Below are 23,814 nucleotides of genomic sequence, written 5' to 3'. Positions count from 1 at the left end.
GCCACTCTTCAAATGCCCATTTAATGGCTAAGAGTTCGCGGTTGCCAATATCATAGTTACTCTCAGTGGGTGAAAACTTCCTGGAGAAGTAGGCACAGGGACGGAGATGGGTGAGGGACCTGGTACCCTGGAACAAGACAGCCCCCACTCCCACCTTGGACGCGTCAACCTCCACGATAAATGGCTCCATTTGGTTGGGCTGAACCAGCATCGTGGCCGAGATAAAGCACTTCTTAAGGACCTCAAAAGCCTGGACAGCCTCAGGAGGTCAGTGGACGAGATCAGCACCTTTGCGAGTGAGATCCGTAAGAGGCTTAGCGATGACCGAGAAGTTAGCAATAAACCTCCTGTAATAATTAGCGAACCCCAGGAAGCACTGTAACGCCTTCAGGGAGGCAGGTTGGACCCATTCCGCCACAGCCTGGACCTTGGCAGGGTCCATGCGGAATTCATGAGGAGTGAGGATTTGGCCCAAAAATGGTATCTCCTGCCCCCCAAACACACATTTTTCGGTCTTCGCAAACAGTTTGTTTTCTCGAAGGACTTGGAGCACCTTCCTGACATGCTCAATGTGGGAGGACCAGTCCTTGGAAAACACAAGTATGTCATCAAGGTACACTACAAGAAATACCCGCAGGTAGTCTCTTAAAATCTCATTTATGAAATTCTGGAAGACCGCGGGAGCATTACACAGCCCAAAGGGCATGACGAGGTAATCGAAATGACCTTCGGGCGTGTTAAACGCAGTCTTCCACTCATCCACCTCTTTGATGCGGATAAGGTTATACGCCCCCCGTAGATCAAACTTAGAGAACCATTGGGCCCCCTGAACCTTATTAAAGAGATCAGGAATCAGAGGAAGGGGATACTGGTTCCTTACAGTGACCTTATTCAAGCTTCGGTAGTCAATGCATGGCCTAAGACCACTATCCTTCTTCCCTGCGAAGAAGAAGCCAGCAGCTACCGGAGAAGTAGAGGGGCGAATGTAACCCTTGGCCAGGCATTCCTGGATATACTCTCTCATGGCTTCACGTTCGGGACAAGAGAGATTAAATATCCTACCCTTAGGGAGCTTAGCTCCTGGTACCAAATTGATTGCACAATCATATTCTCTATGAGGAGGTAACACTTCGGAGGCCTCCTTAGAGAAAACATCGGCGAAGTCCTGAACAAACTCAGGTAGCGTGTTCACCTCCTCAGGGGGAGAAATAGAATTAACAGAAAAGCATGACGTCAAGCATTCATTACCCCACTTGGTAAGGTCCCCAGAATTCCAGTCAAACGTGGGATTATGCAACTGCAACTAGGGAAGGCCTAAAACCAAATCGGACGATAATCCCTGCATTAACAGTACAGAGCACTGCTCCAAATGCATGGAGCCAACAAGGAGTTCAAAAACAGGGGTATGCTGTGTAAAATAACCATTAGCAAGAGGAGTGGAGTCGATACCCACTACCGGGACAGGTTTAGGCAAATCAATCAAAGGCATAGCTAGAGACATAGCAAATTCCACAGACATGATATTAGCAGAAGACCCTGAATCCACAAAGGCACTGCCGGTAGCAGACCTACCACCAAAAGAGACCTGAAAGGGAAGCAAGATTTTATTACGTTTCATATTTACGGGAAATACCTGTGCGCCCAAGTGACCTCCCCGATGATCACTTAGGCGCGGAAGTTCTCCGGCTGCATTCTTACGCTTAGGACAGTTGTTCACTTGATGCTTGTCATCCCCACAGTAGAAGCAGAGACCATTCTTCCTGCGGAAATCTCTACGTTGTTGGGGGGACACGGAGGCCCCGAGTTGCATAGGTACCTCCGAGTCTTCCGGGGAGGAACAAAGCAACGGAACCTCGGGAGGCATCATGGGGGAGTCAGAGGAGAAAACACATAAACGTTCACGTTGTCGTTCCCTGAGACGTCGGTCAAGTCGTACCGCTAAAGCCATAACCTGGTCTAGGGAGTCAGAAGAGGGATAGCTAACTAGCAGGTCTTTCAGGGCGTTCGAAAGACCCAACCTGAACTGGCACCTTAAGGCAGGGTCATTCCACCGAGAAGCTACGCACCACTTCCTAAAGTCAGAGCAATACTCCTCAACAGGTCTCTTACCCTGATTTAAGGTCACCAGCTGACTCTCGGCAAAAGCAGTCTTGTCAGTCTTGTCATAGATGAGTCCGAGAGCAGAAAAGAAAAGATCAACGGAGGAAAGTTCAGGGGCGTCAGGAGCCAAGGAGAAGGCCCATTCTTGGGGCCCTTCCTGGAGCCGGGACATAATTATACCCACCCGCTGGCTCTCAGAACCTGAGGAGTGGGGCTTTAAACGAAAATAAAGCCTACAACTCTCCCGAAAGGAGAGAAAAGTCTTCCGGTCCCCTGAGAACCGGTCGGGCAACTTGAGGTGGGGTTCAAGATGTGAGGTGAGGGGGACTACCAAGGTAGCATCAGGCTGGTTGACCCTCTGAGCCAGGGCCTGGACCTGTAGGGAGAGACCCTGCATTTGCTGAGCCAGGGTCTCAAGGGGGTCCATAGTGGTGTCAGGGACCAGGGTAGACTAGGTATGTGCTTGTGATTATGTAATGACGGGGGGTGGGGAGACAGACAAGTGAGCCCTAATCTACCCGCCACTCAGTCCCTGCCTACTTGCAACGACCCGCCCTAGGCGACGGGGTACAACTGGGCGACGGTCCCTACGCTCAATAAGTGCACGACAGACAAACAGACAAGGGTACACAGAGCTAGGGGGAGAAAGGGGCAGTTGCCCACGGCAACACCGTGAGCAACAAGAGAAGTAAACAAGCCGAGTCAAACCAGGAGTGTACGAGGTACCAAACGCAGAGCAGGAGAGTAGTCAGCAAGCCGGGGTCAATATGAAGCAAGGACAATAGTACAAGAAGCTGCAGCAGGGCCAGGAAACCAAACAAAAAGAATCACAAGCAAAGGAGGAACAGGAAAGGCAGGTATAAATAGACAGGCGGGAGCTAGCTCCGTCTGGCCAGGCTGTGATAGGTTCTCCCACTCCTAAGCCTGCCACCCTGAGTGGTGGAAGATGGAGTCAGTCTCACAGACATAGAAGCAGGTGCAGACTGATTATCTATGGGCGTTAACCCCGAAGCTGTGCCTGGCAGATCCTTTACAGTTGTTATCTACATTACAGCGCCGTAGGAGATAGGCCACTTATAATCTGGTGACAGAGCCTCTTTAATAACACTATTTTATATATGAATGTAAAATAATGTTTAAAAGCACATAACCACAAACTGAAGGCCCTTTTAGCCTTCACATGAGCGCTCGTTCCCGATTATTGTTGGCAGCACTTCTCCCTGTTTAAACAGGGAAATGTTACATAGTTACATAGTTAGTACGGCTGAAAAAAGACACATGTCCATCAAGTTCAACCAAGGGACGGGAAAAGGGAAGGGAAAAATTTCTACACATAGGAGCTAATACCTTTCTGTTCTCGGAAATTATCTAATCCTTTTTTAAAGCCATCTACTGTCCCTGCTGTGACTGCTCCTGCGGTAGACTATTCCATAGATTCACAGTTCTCACAGTAAAGAAGGCTTGTCACCTCTGAAGGTTGAACCTTTTTTTCTCCAGACGGAGTGAGTACCCCCTTGTTTTTTGAGGGGGTTTTACATGGAACAGGATTTCACCAAATTTTTTGTATGTGCCATTAATATATTTATATAAATTAATCATGTCCCCGGCTTAGTCGTCTTTTTGCAAGGCTAAATAGGTTTAATTCTTTTAATCTTTCCTCATAACTTAGATGCCCCTTATTAGCTTCGTTGCTCTTCTTTGTATTTTTTCCAACTCCAGGGCATTCTTTCTATGAACTGGAGCCCAGAACTGAACTGCATATTCTAGATGAGGCCTCACTAATGCTTTGTAAAGTGGCAATATTACATCCCTGTCCCGCGAGTCCATGCCTCTTTTAATACACGACAATATTTTGATGGCCTTTGAAGCAGCTGATTGACTACATGCTGTTATTTAGTTTATGATGTACATGTACACCAAGATCCTTCTCAACAAGTGACTCCCCCAGTGTAGCTCCCCCTAGGACATATGATGCATGCAGGTTGTTGGTACCCAGGTGCATAACTTTACATTTATCTACATTAAACTTCATTTGCCAACTGGATGCCCAAACACTTAGTTTGTTTAAATCCGCTTGCAATTCACGAACATCTTCCATAGACTGAACTATATTACATAGCTTGGTGTCATCTGCAAGAAAAAATAGAAATAGTGCTATTAATCCCATCCTCTATATCATTAATAAATAAGTTGAATAATAGTGGTCCCAGCACTGAACCCTGGGGTACACCACTTATTACTGGGGACCATTCAGAGTAGGAATAATTTACCACAACTCTCTGGATATGATCCTTGAGCCAATTCTCAATCCAATTACAAACTATACTTTCTAAACCTATAGTCCTTAATTCACCCATTAGACGTCTATGAGGGACAGTTTCAAATGCCTTTGAAAAGTCCAAAAACACTATATCCACAGCGGCCCCTCTGTCTAGGCTTCTGCTCACCTCTCAATAAAAACAAATCAGGTTTGACAACTTCTGTCCTTAGTAAAACCGTGCTGGCTGCCACTTATATTACTATTTTTTGTGACATAATTCTGTATATAGTCCCTCAATAGCCCCTCAAACATTTTCCCCATGATGGATGTTAAGCTTACTGGTCTATAATTACCCGGGGAAGACCTAGAGCCCTTTTTGAAAATAAGCACCACATTTGCCCTGCGCCAGTCCCTTGGCACTATACCAATGTGCTGCCGACATGATGGTAATGATCGCTCGTCCCCATACATCACTGATCATAGCTCTTTATAAAAGGAGCAAAAAAGCGCCGATCAACGAGAAATCTCGTTGATCGGTGCTAGTTGTTATGGCCAGTATTGGCCGGTGTAAAAGCACCCTGAGGCCTCCGGCACACGTCCGTAGCTGTGTGTACAGTCTGTGATTATGGAAAGGATGGGCCGCGGGGTATCATCCGTGGGCCGTCCGCAATCACGGACTGTGCACACAGAAGATCTGCATTCATTTCAATGAGCCCGGACTGCAAATGCGGACCATACATGTCCTATTTTTTTTTTGTGGTCCGAGCTCCAGGCAATGCACAGACCGTAGAATCCACGGTCGTGTGCATTGGCTCATAGGAATGCATGCATTCTATACTATCCGCAATTGTGGATAGTATTCGGCTGCAAAACTGCAGTCGTGTGCATGATGCTTTAGAATGAAGTATGCATTGCAAACATTGTAGTAATTCATCTATTACCATTAACATGCAAATAAGCGGAGCCGATGCTCATTGTATACAAACAGCTGAACTTTATTTTATCATATATTTATATTTGTCCCATTTCCCAGTTTCAAAACAGCAGTTGTCACCATATTTTGAAGAAAGGTATTTTTCCTGCTCATGAACCCTGTTTATATATAAATGATGGTTCTGAGCCACACTGAATATTCAATAAAAGAAAGTCTATCATGGACAGTATAACCAAGTGATATAAACAGGGGTTGCTTAGAATGGGCAAGCCAATTTAGGCCACTTTTAGATGCAATTTCTTGAAACAATCTGCAACCAATTCAAAGTACAATTCTAGAGAGGTCCAAATGGTCACAGTACAGTTTGAGGCGGCCGATCACATTTCCCTGAGCTCTATCTAGGTGAGCTATAACAACTTATGGAGTTACTTTGTTAAGTGGGGCTTTTGACTATCAGTTTTAAATCGGGTGCACTAGCATTCACTTTGTTTAAGCTATTATGCCCCTATCTATCCACTTTTTGATAGGATACATATATATATACATATTGCATGGCATTTTTTCTGGTTTTTTTTATGCACTTTACCTATGAATGACATATACCACATGTCTTCTTGGTAGTCATTTTATTGTACAGTTGAATTTGTGAATATAAAACTCTTTGTACATATATGCTGTATCAATACATCCAGTGTTGAATGTTGATCGGCTCAAATTTGTTCCATTTCCTTATAGTTCTATACTGTTGTTGTTGTTTTTAATCATATTCAATAAAAGGTATTTTTTACATCCATTCTTGTGTGATTAGGTTTGCATGACTCCTGTTAGGTTGATTATCAGTTTAAATGCATGTGGAGTCGGAACCACGTTCCAATCGTTTGGACCTTATTTAAGTGTGCAGTATAGAGTAGGCCCAGCCATAACAAGGTTTGTAGGTTACAGAAAATTTGGATAGGGTTCATTTGGTATAGAGGAGAAGTAGGCTAAGGAGAGTGAGTAGGGACTCATGGGTAGATATCATTGGTTCAGGGGAACAGGAGAAGGATTTAGTTAAGTACCTTATAAATTGGGATTAGAAGAAGCAAGTCATTCCTGCCTGAAGCCCAGACATTGAAACAGCCCGCCTGTTCTTAAAATTAAGTTCTGGTTGGTGATGTGAGGTTCTTCTGATCCTCTTTCGCAGCAGTTTACGGAGGGAAGCTCATGGATGGCACTCATTGAGGTATTTGGGGTCCCTCGGTTGTATGGTCCCCCCTCTTCAATTAAGTGCTTTGGTCAATGGGTGGTGGTGTTCCTGCTGGGTCGTTCCCAGGGGAACAGGTTCTAAACAAACCGGGAAGTGGTATCTTGAATAGATTTGTCTTCCCCTATCTGGCCCAGTGTGACAGTAGCTCAAGTATTATGGTTCTGCTGGGAAGAGGGCCATTCATGATCTCCTCATTGGACCCTATTTCTCGACTGCTTGAATATTCAGTATGTTCATTATGTTAATGAGGTTTGGTCCTTTGCTGACTTATATTATGTAAAAGTTATTTTGTATGTTATTTAAAAAAAAAGAGGCTGCTTTGGCCAATCATTTTCCAACATCACACAGCATCATCACACAGCGTTTTGCGTCTTATTTCAAGGGATGGGCGGAGAATATTAGGGCATTTGAAGGGGTGTAGTGATCATTTTGCCCCAACAGGCGTTTTTTCATTCGAAATTAATGCGCAGCAGATGGTTCAAAGTGAAAATTGCACTTTTCCACTGATATGCAATTTTAGTCACAATATGTTGTGTCCAGTTTGTACCACCAAAGACAAATATATCATAAAGTGTTAAGTGGGTTCTCCTGGGTATGGCGATGCCATATATGTAGACATGAACTACTGTTTGGGCACGCTGTAGTGTTCAGAAGGGAGGGAGCGCTATTTGGCATTTGGAGCACAGATTTTGCTTGGTAGTTGTTCTGTTTGGCTTTTACTGGTTTTTCAGTTTATAATGTGGGGGCATATGTTGGCTGGGCAGAGTACATCAGGGCCATAATAAGAGGGTATAATAATGCAGTAATAAATAATAATTCATAGATGTGTGGCCAGTGTCGCACTGATAATTAGTGCCCAATCATCCACATTTGGAACACTGTACAATTTGTGTCGCCATATTCTGGGAGCCAGAACTTTTTTATGTTTTCTGCAACGGAGCTGTGTTATTTGTTACGGGACAATCTGTAGTTTTCATTGGTACAGTTTTGGGGTGCACGTGATTTTTTGATCACTTTATATTACATTTTTTGGCAAGCAGGGTAAGCAAAAAACAGTGATTGGGACTATGTTTTCTATCCCTCTTTTTTTACGACATTCACCGTGTACTATAAATGACAATTTTAAACTTTTTATAAAAAAAATTCACTTTTTATTAAATTTTTTTAGAGCTAAGGTGACAAAAAAAACTGTGATTTTGGCGTTTTAATTTAGTTATTTCTTACGGCGTTCACCGTGCGCAATGAATTACGTTTTACTTTATTCTGCAAGTCGGTACAATTACGGCAATACCATATGTATATAGTTTTTTTTATATTTTGCAGCGTTTGCACAATGAAATCACTTCTTTAAAAAATGATAAAAATTTTTATGTCACCATATTCTGAAAGCGGGATGGGTTGTAGCTTTATTTGGTACTACTTTGGGGTACATACGACTTTTTGATCACATTTTGTTCTGTTTTAGAAGGGGTGGTGGCCAAAAAAATAGCGATTCTGGAATTATTTTATATTTATTTTTTTGCGTTGTTTACCGCGTTGAAAAAATAACATTATAGTCATATAGTTTGGGTCATTACGAATACAGTGATACCAAATATGTGTACTTTTTTTAACGTTTTACATTTTTTCCTATAGTAAAAGTATTATTAAAGGCAGTTGAAGCCCTGATCTTTATTCTAATGCATTGCACTACCAACTACCATTGCAAAGCCCCTATGGCCTATAAGGCTACGCCTCTGGGTGGTGCCTAATGGGCTTCCATAGATGGCAGACAAGGAGATCATTGTTAGGCCTCCGGTTCCCATAGCAACCATCGGCACCCCCGCGATCGCATCGCAGCGATGCCGATTGCTTACAAACCACTAAGATGCCACATTTGCTTTTGATCGTGGCATCTGAGGGATTAATGTCAGGGAGCGGAGCTGCATCATACAGCTGACAGCCGTGCCTTCTCTTTTTGGGCATTAAGAAACTCATTAGCATAAATCTAAAATAGTTCATAACTCCGTCAAAAATGATTGTTTTTCTAAATAAAAAACACTGCTGTATTCTACATTACAGCGCTGGCCATATTATGTAGAAGATAGGCCACTTATAATGTGGTGACAGAGCCTCTTTAAATAATGAAAAATTAACCAAAATCATATTCCATATGCATCTGTACTGCCAAATAAGGAATCTAAATAACAAAACAAAGGGAGGTCAAGTTCTCGAATTAACCCGGCCAGACACATCCAATTTTCTTATGTTTATTTACAAAAAAATTGTTTCAGTCAACTCATGTTCACAAAACTTGACAGAAGCATGCAAAGGTGATGCCATAGCAATATTAGGTTAAATAACACAGTGGCTGTCAGATTCCATGAAAAATTTGAGTAGGATGAGTTATTATTTTATTATCTAATAGAAAATTTAATATTGTATGTTCACTTTCTAAAAGAGATAAAGTTAATAATCAAATAATAAAAATAATCCCATTCTTAGAGATGTTGTCCTTTTACCTTAAAGAATATCACTACTATTTGTTAAGAAATAATAGGACAGAGTATAATCATAATTCCAATCCTTACAGATTGTCCATGAGTCTCCCAAAGAAGGAGACCTCTTCTAAAGCCTGGAGCCCATCTGACAGGAGTGGTTAGTCACGGTCTCTGGTGCTGGGATCTGTAGTTAATAATGAGTATTGGAATAAGTGACATGCAAGTGGCCGTTATTTGGAGTGAAGAAGTGAATGATAGCTGGCACTACTGATGGAGGAACACTGTCTGACACCATGACTGTTGGCACACCTACTAGCACTATTCATAGTCACTCCGACTTTACTATTTATGGGAATACTCCAGCTGGCACAGTTTAATGGTGACATTTTGGCTGGCGCTAAAAATTGAGATTTTCTTTTACTCTTAAAAGGGGTGCTCTAACTGGAACTAGTAATGAGGAACTCTGGCTAATCACCTACTCCTATTTCAACCGGTTAAGGACTAGGGTGTTTTACAGCTAAATGACCAGAGGAAATGTCACAATTTTGCTATGCGCTTCTTTAGATGACTATAACTCTGCAGGTGAATAAAGTTCATCTTTGATTTTTACAGTCATTTTAAAGGCTTTGTTTTAATGTCATTTGTCAGTATACATAGTTTTAATTTTTTCTCTAAAGTGGGCAAAATTGGAAAAAAATGCAAGAATTTAGCAATAGAAGAAGCTTATTTCACAAATCGCCTTTTTCAAAGCTGATTTTACAAAACTCAGCAGAGTTTCTATAACACTTCCAAAATATCTGCTCTTGAAGCAGAGATCCCAAAATATTAATCTAGGGGTATAATGGGAAATTATTTTATTGGGTTTCCTAAAATAAGAAATTGCAGATTTATGCAAATGGGGCTTTCCAGCAGTTGAACTTTAGAAAATATGTAGACATGACATCCACCTCCCACCCATCCCCCGCCCACCTCACCCTTGGAGTAAAATCAGGGGGGAAATAAAAATGTAATGTAGGGCAAATATATTTTCAACTAATTAACTAAAGTCTAATAATTCTTAACAGTAGGGTATTTTTTATTTTTTTTAAAACATGCGTGAATGCACAGGCCTGATTGTGAGGGACATGAGGGACAGAAATATCGGGAATCTTTGCGGGCGCGTTTTTTCTGCAGACGCGGCACTTTTTCTGGGGGTTGCTTCTAGTTGGTGTTGGGGGAATGCAAGTGATAAAATGTCTTTCAGTCAGTCAGTTGACATCTTCAGACTGGGGTAATTCTCTGGTGTCCTGAACGTCCAATATGAGGCCTTCGATAATTATCTCCTGGAAATCCAGATATGCGTCTCTGCTTCTGTTTGTTTTATAGAGCACACATGAATTGTGGATTGCCACCTTTAGAAGATACATGGCCACTTTTTTGTACCAGGTTTTTGTTTTTCGTTTCACTAAATATGGCTGTAAACCCTGGTCGCTTAAATCCACCCCCCATGTACTTATTATATTCGGACACGCTCACTGGTTTGTGCTTGTCCCATGATGCCCCTCTTTACCTCACTGCCACTGTTGCTGCAGTATGTATTGTGCTTAGCACATACACATCTTTGTGATCCCTGTATTTGACCGCCAGCAATTCCTTAGATGCATAAGCGCAGGAGTCCCCCTTCACCATTCGCTACCCCACTAATTGCTGTGGAAAACCAATTTGGTTTTTGCGCATGGTACCACATGCCCCGGTCCTCGCAGCATGCAAATGCCTAAACAGGGGCACACTAGAATAAAAATAGTCGCAGTACAGGTGGTACCCCTTGTGAAGCAGAGGCTGCATTATCTCTCACACAATTTTGCTGCTGGTGGAAAGATCAGGGGGGCATCCAGGAACATTTATTGAGCAGTCCCGCCCTTCATAAATCCTGAAGGCGGTAGTATATAGTGACACACCTTCGAACAATTTATAAAGCTTAACGCCATATCTTGCCCTTTTGGAAGATAGATATTGGCGAAAGCTAAGCCTTCCATGAAAGTTGAGGAGGGATTTGTCCACGCTTACATTCTGCTCAGGGGTGTAAAGTTGCAGAAATAAATTATTGAGGGAATTTATTAGCTGTCTTATTTTGAACAACCGATCACGGTTTGCATCGGTACTTGGGGGGGCCTGTGCGATGTCATTGAAGTAGAGGAACCTCATTATTGTTTCATAACGAGACCTGGGCATTACTGCAGAATACACTGGGGTGGCTTGGGCGTTTCTTGTTGACCAGTAAGACCTAATGGAGGGCTTCTTTACAATACCCATATTTAGGGTGAGACCCACATTTTTTTTTTAAGTCTGGCAAATTGGTGGGCAACCAATCTCTGGCATGGGTCGATGAAGGTTTCTTCCTTATATACTGAGCGACATATAAATTGGTTTAGTATATGATTATATTTAGGAGGTCATGTGTAATAAAAAAAATGGAAGTAATCCATTTGAACAAAATTTGCATTGTCCACGATTAGGCCAGGAGTGGCAGTAAATGCGTGGATTCTAGGCCCAAAAGATGGGGCAGATGCCCATACAAGAGCCTGAACTGGAGAGCCAGGCTGTCTTGGGCTGCAGCGCTACTGGGCAATGCGCTTTCATGTTCTGCAGTTTCAATTGCGTCAGGGACAACGTCCCCTGAAGAGGAACCTGAAGTGATGCTATCATCATTTGAAAAAAGGAGAAAAAAGCCTCCAGCTCACCTTGTCAGCCATGACTAAGGACGCAGGCAGCGTCAGAAACGCGTAGGCTTCTTCCGATATTGGATAATTTTCCTTACACTATAGGATTCTACACCTCCAATTTAGTCCTAACTTTTAATTTTTTTTGACTAATTAAACTTGGAAATAGTTCCATTTTAAATACATCCACGCTGGATCCACTTTCTCCTTTTCCCTGATGCTATCATCGTCACTGCCTAAAACAGGTTCCATTTCTGACGCCATCTCTAATGCGGTCTCAGACTCTGACCACAGCATGGCGTATGCCTCCTCAGCGCTAAACAACTTTCTCACCATAATGTAGCTAACACTAACTAAACAAACAATTATTTTCTTTTTATATATCTATTTTATAACAGATTATATTTATATAAAGATGTATCTATATCTATATATGTATGTATACACAAACTAACTGATGTATATTATATCATTATTTATGATCGAACAGACTATCTACACTACCGCTAACAAAAAAAATAAACCACTATTGATATATATATATATATTATATATATGTGGATATATATAATTATATATTCCCTACCTACCTATTCAAATATTGTAGTAAAGATAGAAAGGTAGATAAATGGAACAAAAGATAGATGGATAGATTGTATAGATCGATAGAAATCTACCTATACAAAGATTGTATTATAGTGTAACACTGTATTATTATACACTATTTAATACCCTAAGAAAAGTATCCAGATGTATACCAGTATACTGGAGGCCAAAAGAAGACTTTTTTTTGGCTTCTGTCAGGCTTATGGAGCCCTTTGGACACGTTTAGCATGTATGTTTGGGAGCTTTCCAGGTGTACATACGAAATGTAGGGCCAAAATGTCATGTGAACAGAGACCTGATGGTAAATGTTTATCAATAAAATTGTATAGTAAGATGCAATAGACTTGTTTAATTAGGATGATAATGTAATACACAAAAAACAAAAAAAAATATGATTTCTGAGATAATAAGTCAGCAACCATTAATTATAAAAAAATGTTTTCTACTTTGCAGGTTGCAGAGTGGCTATGTTTAAATTGCCAGACCCAAAGAGCACTCTCTGGACATCTTGGAGAATTAGACAAGATGTCACAACCATTAGGACTATCATCTAAGTCTTCATCAAAGCATCCTGTTCCTGCAGACGAACTACAAAAACCTCCAACGCCCCATACAAAGTCAAATGAGAAAACAACTGATCAAGTATTAAAAAAAGAAATTCCTAAAGTTCTAGAAGAAAAACTTGGACAGATTGATAATGTTGATCAAGAAATCAAAGATATCAAGCCTGTAGACCATCAGCCTGTAGTAATAAAAGGAGATACAGCGTTTGTGGCACCTATAGTAGCAGAGGTACTGTCTTTTAAAGAACATAAACTAGATACTATACGGAATACTATGCTAGTAGCTGCAGAGCATTTACAGTCTAAAGAGAAAATGATGCCAAAGCTAGATTTGATGATTGACCTTTCAGCTACAGCATTGAAGGAAATTGATGGAAGAACATGTGATGACAGAATGAAACCTGAAGCAAGCCAACTCATGGATCATGAAACTGCAAAAGAAAAGACTGTAAGTAGTCATTGCTATATAAATCAAGTACCATTGTATATAAAATAAATTGACAGGAATATTGTTACCCTACAACATTAAAATCACTTCTCATTTCTGTTTAAAACGAAAAGGTTTTCCATACTTAGTCCCAGTGATTTATAGACTATACTGCACAAAACCTTCATTTTTATATTGAGATCTTGGAAGAAAAGCCTGCTTATAATTATACAGTATACTGTATATAGTAGGTTATTACCCAACAGTGGCTCATAAGAATGTGACTTGGTGATTTCAGTATGTTTTAATTTGTATGTTTCCATCTTCTCATTGTGTTTTCACAGTATAGTATTGTTCAAACAGAAAAGAGTAGTTAAAATATTAAAATATAACTTTTACTGGTCAGTTAAAATAATAACCAGCATAAATCTGGAATTATGCGCATAATGAGATCCGGTTCAGCTCAATAATGGGGAGGTAATTAATGAACCTAGAATACTGCCCCATCCTCTTCCCCAGGACCTGTTGTGGCAGCATAAATAGTTCATTATAGTGCGGTCAGATGAATTGTAGAAGGGAGAGGTAAAAGCCTCTAGCTTTCCCTCACTCTCGCCTTAAAGGGTATAGGTTGACATTGCTAATTCTTAGGAAATAGCATAGTCCCTTATAGACGAGAAATGGAACTGAAATTATACACAAAGATAATGTGCACTGCTTCTGTGACTGTGAGATTGCTAACCCTATGAAAATGCCTTACACGTCTATTCACATTGAATAAACAGCAGTCAATCATAAGGGGCATGCAGAAAAAATTAGAAATACTGGGGCAGATTTAAAAATACTGTCTTAAATTCAGACAGCTATGAATTAGACGAGATGGGCCAAATTTACCACAGTCAGAAAAAATGGGACATAAATATCATCAAAACCACAAAAAAGGCCATACTCACTAGGTAGGTGGGTGGGTGAAAACCCGTTCCCATCAGGACGCAGACGGGTCAAAGAATGCTGCAGAAGGAGTGTGCATTAAATAGTGATAGCCCCTCCCACTAGTCTTGAGGGGAGTGGCGGACTAAGTGCTCAAAGATGTGCGATAAATGTGTGTCAGTGTAGTGCTAGGGTGTGAATGGATATTTTGGCCAAAATACGCAAAGCTCGCAACCCAACGTCAAGGGTCCCCAGTGCCTTGCGAGTCCCTAACCAGAACTTTTCGTTCCTAATTTAAAAACACAAACAGAAAAAATGGGACATAAATATCATCAAAACCACAAAAAAGGCCATACTCACTAGGTAGGTGGGTGGGTGAAAACCCGTTCCCATCAGGACGCAGACGGGTCAAAGAATGCTGCAGAAGGAGTGTGCATTAAATAGTGATAGCCCCTCCCACTAGTCTTGAGGGGAGTGGCGGACTAAGTGCTCAAAGATGTGCGATAAATGTGTGTCAGTGTAGTGCTAGGGTGTGAATGGATGGTAAAAAAATAAATATGTATGTATGAAAGTGTCGGAACTGTGTAATAATGTAATAAAAATAAATAAATAAAATAAATGTGATGAATAGGGGTCAGTGCTGTGAATAGTACATGGGGTTACAAATAGGCTGTTATTCGGCAAGATACGCCATGCCTGACGACCAGCACATTATCCCTCCACGTATTACACATAGTACTGACACCCCATGTACTATTCACAGCACTGACCCCTATTCATCACATTTATTTTATTTATTTATTTTTATTACATTATTACACAGTTCCGACACTTTCATACATACATATTTATTTTTTTACCATCCATTCACACCCTAGCACTACACTGACACACATTTATCGCACATCTTTGAGCACTTAGTCCGCCACTCCCCTCAAGACTAGTGGGAGGGGCTATCACTATTTAATGCACACTCCTTCTGCAGCATTCTTTGACCCGTCTGCGTCCTGATGGGAACGGGTTTTCACCCACCCACCTACCTAGTGAGTATGGCCTTTTTTGTGGTTTTGAAAATTTACCACAGTGGCTCATGCTGGATGATAAATTTTGCGCACCTTTAGACACTTCTAACCTTATACCGTCTGAATATTTCCATGATACTTTTTCTGTTTATATTCCACTCCTAGTATTGGCCTATAAATAGAGATGCAAAATACTGATCAAAATACATTCATGTGAAAGTAGCCAAAAGTTATGATTATAATCTTATTGTGTTCTAAATGTGATATTGGAATTTGTCCAAAGTACCAGATAGCCTGCCCTCAGTCAATATGACATTACAGAAATAATTAGCGAGTGGCATTACTATTATTACTTGCTCAAAATCTGTGTTGATGGATTGTAGAGATGTTTTAGTTCAAGGGAAACTAGTATTTATGAAAAATATGTGAAACTACTTTGTTCATTGCATATACCTTTAGTTATCAGTAGTTGAAGGTATATGCTGGAAACCATGTTCTAACAATAGACTGACACTTCCTGTTCTGTAGCGATCACTTCTCAGCAGTTATCTCATTATCATCACATACAGGATTACAATGAAAGGTAACACCTCTATATAGATAACGCAGGATCCACCGTTCACTGTCCGAAATAAGCAAGAAACCTTTATTTATCAGGAAATTAGACAAAAATCTTCAACACGAAGTATAATAGTAAAAAAAAATAAGTTTTCAAAGCTGGAGTTGAAAAAAAGATTGAATGGTACAGTATAGAAAAAATAGGACACCTGACAACCATGAAAGATGTGCAATAGTATGTTCACACATAGCAGATTTTTGTAGAATCGTTTTCGTATCCAGAAATTTATGCACATGTTGCAGAAACAACCCTATTCAGATACATGGAACAGATTTTTACTAAAAATTCTGCAACAAATTTGCCATCTATGAATTTACTTGTAGACCATCAATTACATAACCAGGATATAGGAGAAATTTCAAGCTCCAATCTTTGTCCTATTTTTAATGTGTTGCGTTTGATTGATCGTATAATAAGTTGATAAGTATAAATTATTATTTTTAAATACATCATGCAATACCATTTGGACAAGATTTAGGAATGATGAACGATCCCAAGCATACAGTTGTAAAGATCAAGAGGTACTTATGAAGTAAGGAAGTTACTGGTGCTGCAGCTGATGCTCAGAACAATGAACTGGCTATCCTGGAGCCCAGACATCAACATGATTGGGAAGATGTATCAAACTGGTGCAATTATAAAGCATTGTAATTTTCCATGGTAACCATGGATTGCACCTCTCACTTTTCAAAGGCCCTCTGAAAAATGAAAAAAGCGACCTGATTGGATACAATAGGCCACTTCTTAACTTTTACTTTCAACCAATTTTTATACATTTCCCCCAGTTTGTTTAAGATTACTTGGAATGTAAAAAGCAAAAAAATGCATTCTAAGCCTGAACTGAGTGTTTATAAGGGGCATTAAAAATATCCCTGTCTTTGAAAAACTAAAAGTAAGTCTTTAAAGAGGAACTGTCATGGTTGTTTTTTTTTTTGTTTTTTTTTTTAAAACGCATACTTCCTCGTATTCCTGGTGTCTTCTGGATTCCAGCGCTGTATTATTATTTTTTTTGGCCTTCCCATTGTCCCCCTACTGCCCCTGCTCCACTTGCCGCCTAATATGCTAATTGTGAGTAAAGGGACAGAGAGGAGGAGACATTATCCTTTCTAAATAGGCGTTGCCTCCTGCTATGCTGTGACACTGTCCACTCAGAGCAAACCGCTTCATACGGAATCAGAAAACCTGCAGTAAATCTTGCGAGATCATCAGGTCTTCTGCATCACTATGAGACTGTCCGCTCTGATTGGACAACATCACAGTGATGAAGGAGATAACGCCTACTGAGGAGAAATGAGGTCTGCTCTTCTCTGTATCTTTACTCACAATTAGCATATTAGGCACCAAACGGAGCGAGTGGACGCCGTAGTAGGACTACAGGAAGGCCAGGAAAAAAAAATTGTGGGTCTGGAATCGAGAGGATGCCGGGAATAAGGGGAGGTATGTGGTTTAAAAAAAACCATAATTGACAGGTCCTCTTTAACAACTAATGGAACCTTTAATAATAGCAAAGAGTGGACAAACAAAATACAGACAAATTTGACACTACATTTTGCTATTAAGGCTTATGTTTCAGGTTTTTCCCCAGTTTGACTGGTAATCAATTAAATGAAAGGGTGATCTGACTTTTTCATAGTACTGTACATAAGCGAATGTGCTTTGTTAAAACTGATACTCCAGGTAAAATAAAAATTCCTCAGAGATTACGGTAATTAAATTTTTCATAACATGCTACATCTAAAAGTGTTACTAGCGTTTCATTGGGACATGCTAAGATAGCATGATTGTATCCTTGGTGACTGGGGTTACTAAATTATTTCTGAGACATCACAGATTTTTACGTAAAGAAGCACATATGGGACTTTATACATGGCAGATATTTGAAAAATAAAAGTGGGGAACTGGAAATTGATTGCTTGTTATTAGTATCGTCTTGTTACTATTAATACTTGTTAGTTGTCACCTAAAATGTCTATTGGGCAGTTGAATAGTTTTGGCAAAAAAATAGCATTCTCATATATTGTGTAGAATCAGCATTACTCGAACTACCATTTTAAAATGGCAATGATAGTATTAAAAGCCACCACATTCGGCCTTGTGTACATCATTTTTTCCTATATGTCGTGTGTGTTTAGTGGTTAAAAAAAAAAAAGAATGAGTAATGTGTCTGAAAGTCCCATTGATTTTTTTTATGGAACTGATAATTTAATGCTGAATAGTGAAGGAATATTGCAAGACTGTAAAAGATCTGATACTGACAGTGAATTGCATCTGTTCTATCTGACATATTTTTGGAGTGCTAAATATTGTAGCTTGCTGTAGTATTTGTTTTACATAAAAAAAATGTTTTAGCTGGGTTTTTCTTGCATGTTCTATGGAACTGTGGATCATAACAATTGTCATCTGTTGTCTAAATTTTTTACAATACAATTCAACCATATAACAAAAAAAAAAAGTTTAGGTTTAGCAACAAATATGTCATACTTTTTCTATGTGCCAGTATGAAGTTCATGATGGTAGTTTTTACTGTCATCCAGAGAAATTGTAACTGGACTATAAAGTAATATTTTCTTTAAAAAATATATACTAGCCTAAGTTTGCATTGTGACTTTACAATCATCTCTAGATATCCAAACTTTTTCTTCATATTTTTTATTATTCCAGGCTTCTGTCCTAATCTATAAAGTTTTAAACTATGTTATATTCAGTGACAAGTCATTTAAAGGGGTTTCCCATCATAAGAAGTGATGCCATATTTTTTTTTTTAGATATGATCTAAGTGATTGATGCCATCACATTTTATGATGGAATTCCCCTTTAAATAATTAGAGACAGACTATAGTAGCACTTATATTTATCAATCATATGGGAAGATAGTAATTAACATTTATTGTAGCTTAGAAAACACAATGGCAATGTACTATTTTAATCAAGTCACATGCAATAATTAAAGTTTACTTATCAATTTTTTCTCATTAGTCTAAAAAGGGTGAAAATTATGTTCTGATTAATATTATCATTTATCTTGAAGAGGACTGGAGCTCAGTTTTTCTGATATAAATAGAAAGATAAGTGCTATTCAGTAATAAATTAAAGGGTAAGTAAACCTTCGAAAATCATCTGACATGTCAAAGTGACGTCAAAAGTTTTAATCAGTGGGGGTCTAAATCCCCCACAAATCGCTAAAACGAAGTGGCAGAAGCGCTCGCGTGAGCGCTGAGCACCTTGGTTTCTGATCGGCCTTCCTCAGAAATCCAAGCAATTGGTGTACAGACTTAATAGAAAATCGGCGCTCACACCAGTGTTTCTGCTGCTTAGTTTTAATGATCAGTGGGGGTCTCGATGCTCAGACCCCCACCCCCACTGTCTCTATGACATGTCAGAAGTTTTTCAAAGGTTTACTTACCCTTTAAAGGGAAATTGCACAGGAAAATAATACACTTTCTTAATTAATAGAGTCCCAATTAATAATTTTTCAACAGTGCTGTTTGTTAAATCCATTTTCAAATACCCTATTAGAGCATTTGTGCTTAATAGAAAGGTGAGAACCTAAATCGGAGCCTTCATCAATTAGCTAATGTTGAGAGCCATTACTAAGAGCATCTCTCTGGAGGACCTGGCATGTCTGTACATTACACAGAGCTAATTTATTTCAATGGGAACCCTGCAATGCTCCCTTTTGCTACAGTAATGTTAAACATCAGCTGGCAGGCATCCTAGTTGACTTCGAGTGATTCTGCAAGCGGGACACACTGATTAACTTATTAGGGGAACATTCAAAAGAAAAAAAAAGATTGTTCAAATTGGACAACCTCTATAGGGAGTGACGTGCCCTGATATGCTTAGCCCACTACTTAGCAACAAAGACAGGAGTTAGTGATACTGCCTGATATTAATACTCTTGTGGGGTCTGGCATGTCAGTCACTAAAGTAGTAAAAAGCTGGTTTGCTATATTCAATCATAACCAGCATAATTTCTTAACACCCTGGGCCCAGAAAGTATTATTCCCAGCTCTAGAATATGAATTACTAGTTAGAACTATTGTTTCTTTAATTATTATTATTATAATTTTTTTATATGGCAGAGTTGAAAAGGGCCATGAAAGCCTGGTGTTTTTTTTAATTGTATTAGTGTTGCCCATGTGTAGCATATTGTTTTGACATATGACCAAAAAAATTATATATATATATATATATATATATATATATATATATGTATATATATATATATATATATATATATATAGCAGACATAAAATGGCGACAGCACCCTGCGACACTAATGCCACCTAAACCACTAAATATATATAAATATGCACTAAAGCTAAATCTACTTACAAATAGGGAGGTTCTTAGTGCACATTTTGATCAAAAAGTGTTAGCCCACCTGCCACGACAAGGCGACCTCTGTAAGGTGGGAACCTACGCTGCACATACACCCAGAACTGGGACTAAGCCTACATATATACCTGGGGATGGTAGGATCCAGCATTGAACTGATTAAAATCACCCAGGGCAGAATGGGAGGAGTGCAAGAACAACAAGTGGAGGCAGTCACTAACCCCACATATATGGATACCATAAGCACAACAAAAATTGAACAGCACATTCCAACTAAATGATACAAAATGTATGCAGGTGCAAGAACACCTATGACTGCAGATATACAGCAGACATAAAATGGTGACAGCACCCTGCGACACTAATGCCACCTAAACCACTGGCTCCTCAACATTGAAATTGCAACACCAAGAAGGAAATAATTTGGAATTGTGGAAATCACAGGATCAATAGACATCTTAATAATATGCAAACGAGAATGAGCACCACGCCTAGAAATACACGCACTTACATCCCTTGACATCCTATCAATGGGGTTATTAATGGTTATCTGAGGATTGTTATGCCACGCTGAATGCACTTGGGCTCGCAAATCATCAAGATTGACTGCTGGCAGCTCCCTTTGCAACTACCGACCAATGACGTCCCAGATGTGCTTGATGGGAGACAAGTCCAAAGACACTGCAGACCATTGTGAAAATCAGCTTTTAGGACACTTTGGAGAAATGGCCGTACCTATGGTTCCATGACCAAATCAATGTAATGCAGAGATGTTAGTGTACCTGAAACGAAGACTAGAGGGATCCGTCTACTGTACATTGTACCACCCCACACCATAATTTTTGGAGTAGGACCAGTGTGACGTTCCCTTCTGAAGGACTCTTGATGGTGTTGCCCATGTGGTCTCCAGACTAATCTCCGGCTATCATTGCACCCGAGGCGATAGCGGGACTCATCGCTGAAGAGGATAGACTTCCATTCCAGCCTCCATTGCCGTCTTGCTGTGCACCTTGATAGCATTTGAGAGTGGAAGCGTGTGGTCAATGGTGAACACCTGTAGCTGGGCGTCTGGCTTGTAGTCCAATGTTGTGCAAACGTCTTCTGATGGATTGTGTCGACACTGGTTTCTGCCCTAGGCTTGGAATGTGACGCCCAATTTCACTTAATGGATCACTAGGTGCCATTCTTCCAATCAGGTGATCCATCCGTGCAGAGGTTTGCCTCCGCGCACCTCTTGCTGTCATTCGCATTCGTTGTTGTTCTCCCAACCTCCGGGACATGCAATGTTGATCAGTGCTGATCTCTCGTCCTAGGCGCGTAGCGATCTGCCGGAGTGATAAGCCAAGGTCTCTCAGTTCAAGAATTCTGTCCCTCTCAGTTTGCGACAAGTAGCGATAACTGTCACATAGACGAACAGGAGGCAAAAAAAAATGTTGCTTTCAATCTGGCTTTTATGCCCCCCCCCCCCCCCATATGCCACAGATTGGAGCTAGGTGCTTGAAAATTTTATAATTTGCAGTTCTTAGTGACACCTGTATGTCCTCGATTTGCATAACCTCCCAGCTTACCGTTCTTGGTGCATTTCAATGTTGAGGAGTGTGTGTGTATATATATAAATATATATATATACGTTACCTTTCAAAAGTTTAGGGTCACTTAGAAATGTCCTTATTTTTGAAAGAAAAGCACAGTTTTTTTCAATGAAGATAACATAAAATTAATCAGAAATACACTCTATACATTGTTAATGTGCTAAATGACTATTCTAGCTGCAGACGTCTGGTTTTTAATGCAATATCTACATAGGTGTATAGAGGCCCATTTCCAGCAACCATCACTCCAGTGTTCTAATGGTACATTGTGTTTGCTAACTGTGTTAGAAGGCTAATGGATGATTAGAAAACACTTGAAAACCCTTGTGCAATTATGTTAGCACCGCTGTAAACAGTTTTGCTGTTTAGAGGAGCTATAAAACTGACCTTCCTTTGAGCTAGTTGAGAATCTGGAGCATTACATTTTTGGGTTCGATTTAAACTCTCAAAATGGCTACAAAAAGAGAGATTCCATGTGAAACTCGACAGTCTATTCTTGTTCTTAGAAATTAAGGCTATTCCATGCGAGAAATTGCCAAGAAACTGAAGATTTCCTACAACGGTGTGTACTACTCCCTTCAGAGGACAGCACACACAGGCTCTAACCAGAGTAGAAAGAGAAGTGGGAGGCCCTGCTGCACAACTGAGCAACAAGACAAGTACATTAGAGTCTCTAGTTTGAGAAATAGATGCCTCACAGGTCCTCAACTGGCAGGTTCATTAAATAGTACCCGCAAAACGCCAGTGTCAACGTCTACAGTGAAGAGGCGACTCCGGGATGCTGACCTTCAGGGCAGAGTGGCAAAGAAAAAGCCATATCTGAGACTGGTTAATGAAAGGAAAAGATTAATATGGGCAAGAGCACACAGACATTGGACAGAGGAAGATTGGAAAAACTGTTATAGACAGACGAATCGAAGTTTGAGGTGTCTGGTGACCCCAAACTTTTGAACGGTATAGTGTGTGTATATATATATATGTATGTATATATATATATATATATATGTACATTGGGTGAACAGTGTTTAATATCCAGAAGGCGCCACTGAATCTGTGAGCGATATGATGTTAATCATGCTTGTACAACTTTCAAGGTACTTCTTTTAATTTTCAATTCTATACAGCCATACATTTATATCAAAACTACCTGTAAACTCATCTCAATAAGGCAATTTAGAACTTTAAGTTATCTATTTCTTTAACACATTTAGGACCAACTCAACGTAGTTGTATAAGGGTTGTTTTTTATAGGATAAGTTGAATTTTTCAATTGCACCATTTGGGTTACCTATAACTTATTTATTAACTTTTATTAAACGGGAGAATAGAAATAAACAGCAATTCTGACCTTGATTTTTGCGTTATAACCTTTACAACCTTTACGTAGTTCACCGTGCAGAATAAATAACCTGTTATTGTTACTTTATGTGTCAGTACAATTACGGGGATTCCAAATATGTATTGTTTTATGTTTTACCACTTTTACACAATAAAAGCACATTTCAAGGAAAAAAATATTTTTTATGTTGCCATCATTTTTACATCAGTCGATGTGCCCATATTTGTCATATTTGTCAGTCGATGTGGCCATATGTGGCCTTGTTTTTTCAAGACAAGTCATATTTCTTAATATAAACATTTTGGGTTACATATAAATTATTAATGAACATTTTTGCCATTGTTTTTTAAGGGTTTTTTTAACGTTGTTTGCCAAGTGGTTTAAATAATGTGATAACTTTATTATGTGGGTGCTTACGATTCTCATAATGCCATAAATGCCATAAAGTAGATATTTACCGTGGCACCTAAGGGGTTAAATGGAGGATCGGCGTCCATTGCAATGGGATGTAGGCCAATGGATGTAGCTTTATCCCCATTTGCAGGAAGGCACCGTTAAAATAGACGTATAGTTACGTCCATGTGTGTTAAAGTGTAGCTAAATGTTTGACAATCTTCTGACATGTCATAGTGATATGTCAGAAGTTTGGATTGGTGGGGGTC

The 23,814-nt window shown here is 39.8% G+C and overlaps 1 protein-coding gene across 4 annotated transcripts in view; it reads left to right on the top strand.

The window, feature by feature from the left end:
* Positions 1-23,814, top strand: part of PCLO (piccolo presynaptic cytomatrix protein) — a 369,907-nt gene that overhangs the window by 192,640 nt on the left and 153,453 nt on the right. For all 4 annotated transcript variants that reach the window (XM_075857363.1, XM_075857364.1, XM_075857362.1 and 1 more), the window contains exon 4: positions 12,779-13,336. In XM_075857363.1, the coding sequence (XP_075713478.1) occupies positions 12,779-13,336 (558 nt within the window). The remainder of the gene's footprint in view (positions 1-12,778; positions 13,337-23,814) is intronic.

This window comes from Rhinoderma darwinii, chromosome 3 (assembly GCF_050947455.1).
Source record: "Rhinoderma darwinii isolate aRhiDar2 chromosome 3, aRhiDar2.hap1, whole genome shotgun sequence".
In the NCBI taxonomy this organism is placed as follows: domain Eukaryota; kingdom Metazoa; phylum Chordata; class Amphibia; order Anura; family Rhinodermatidae; genus Rhinoderma; species Rhinoderma darwinii.
The sequence above is the reverse complement of the archived record's forward strand: the minus strand, read 5'-3'. Positions and strand labels throughout refer to the sequence as shown.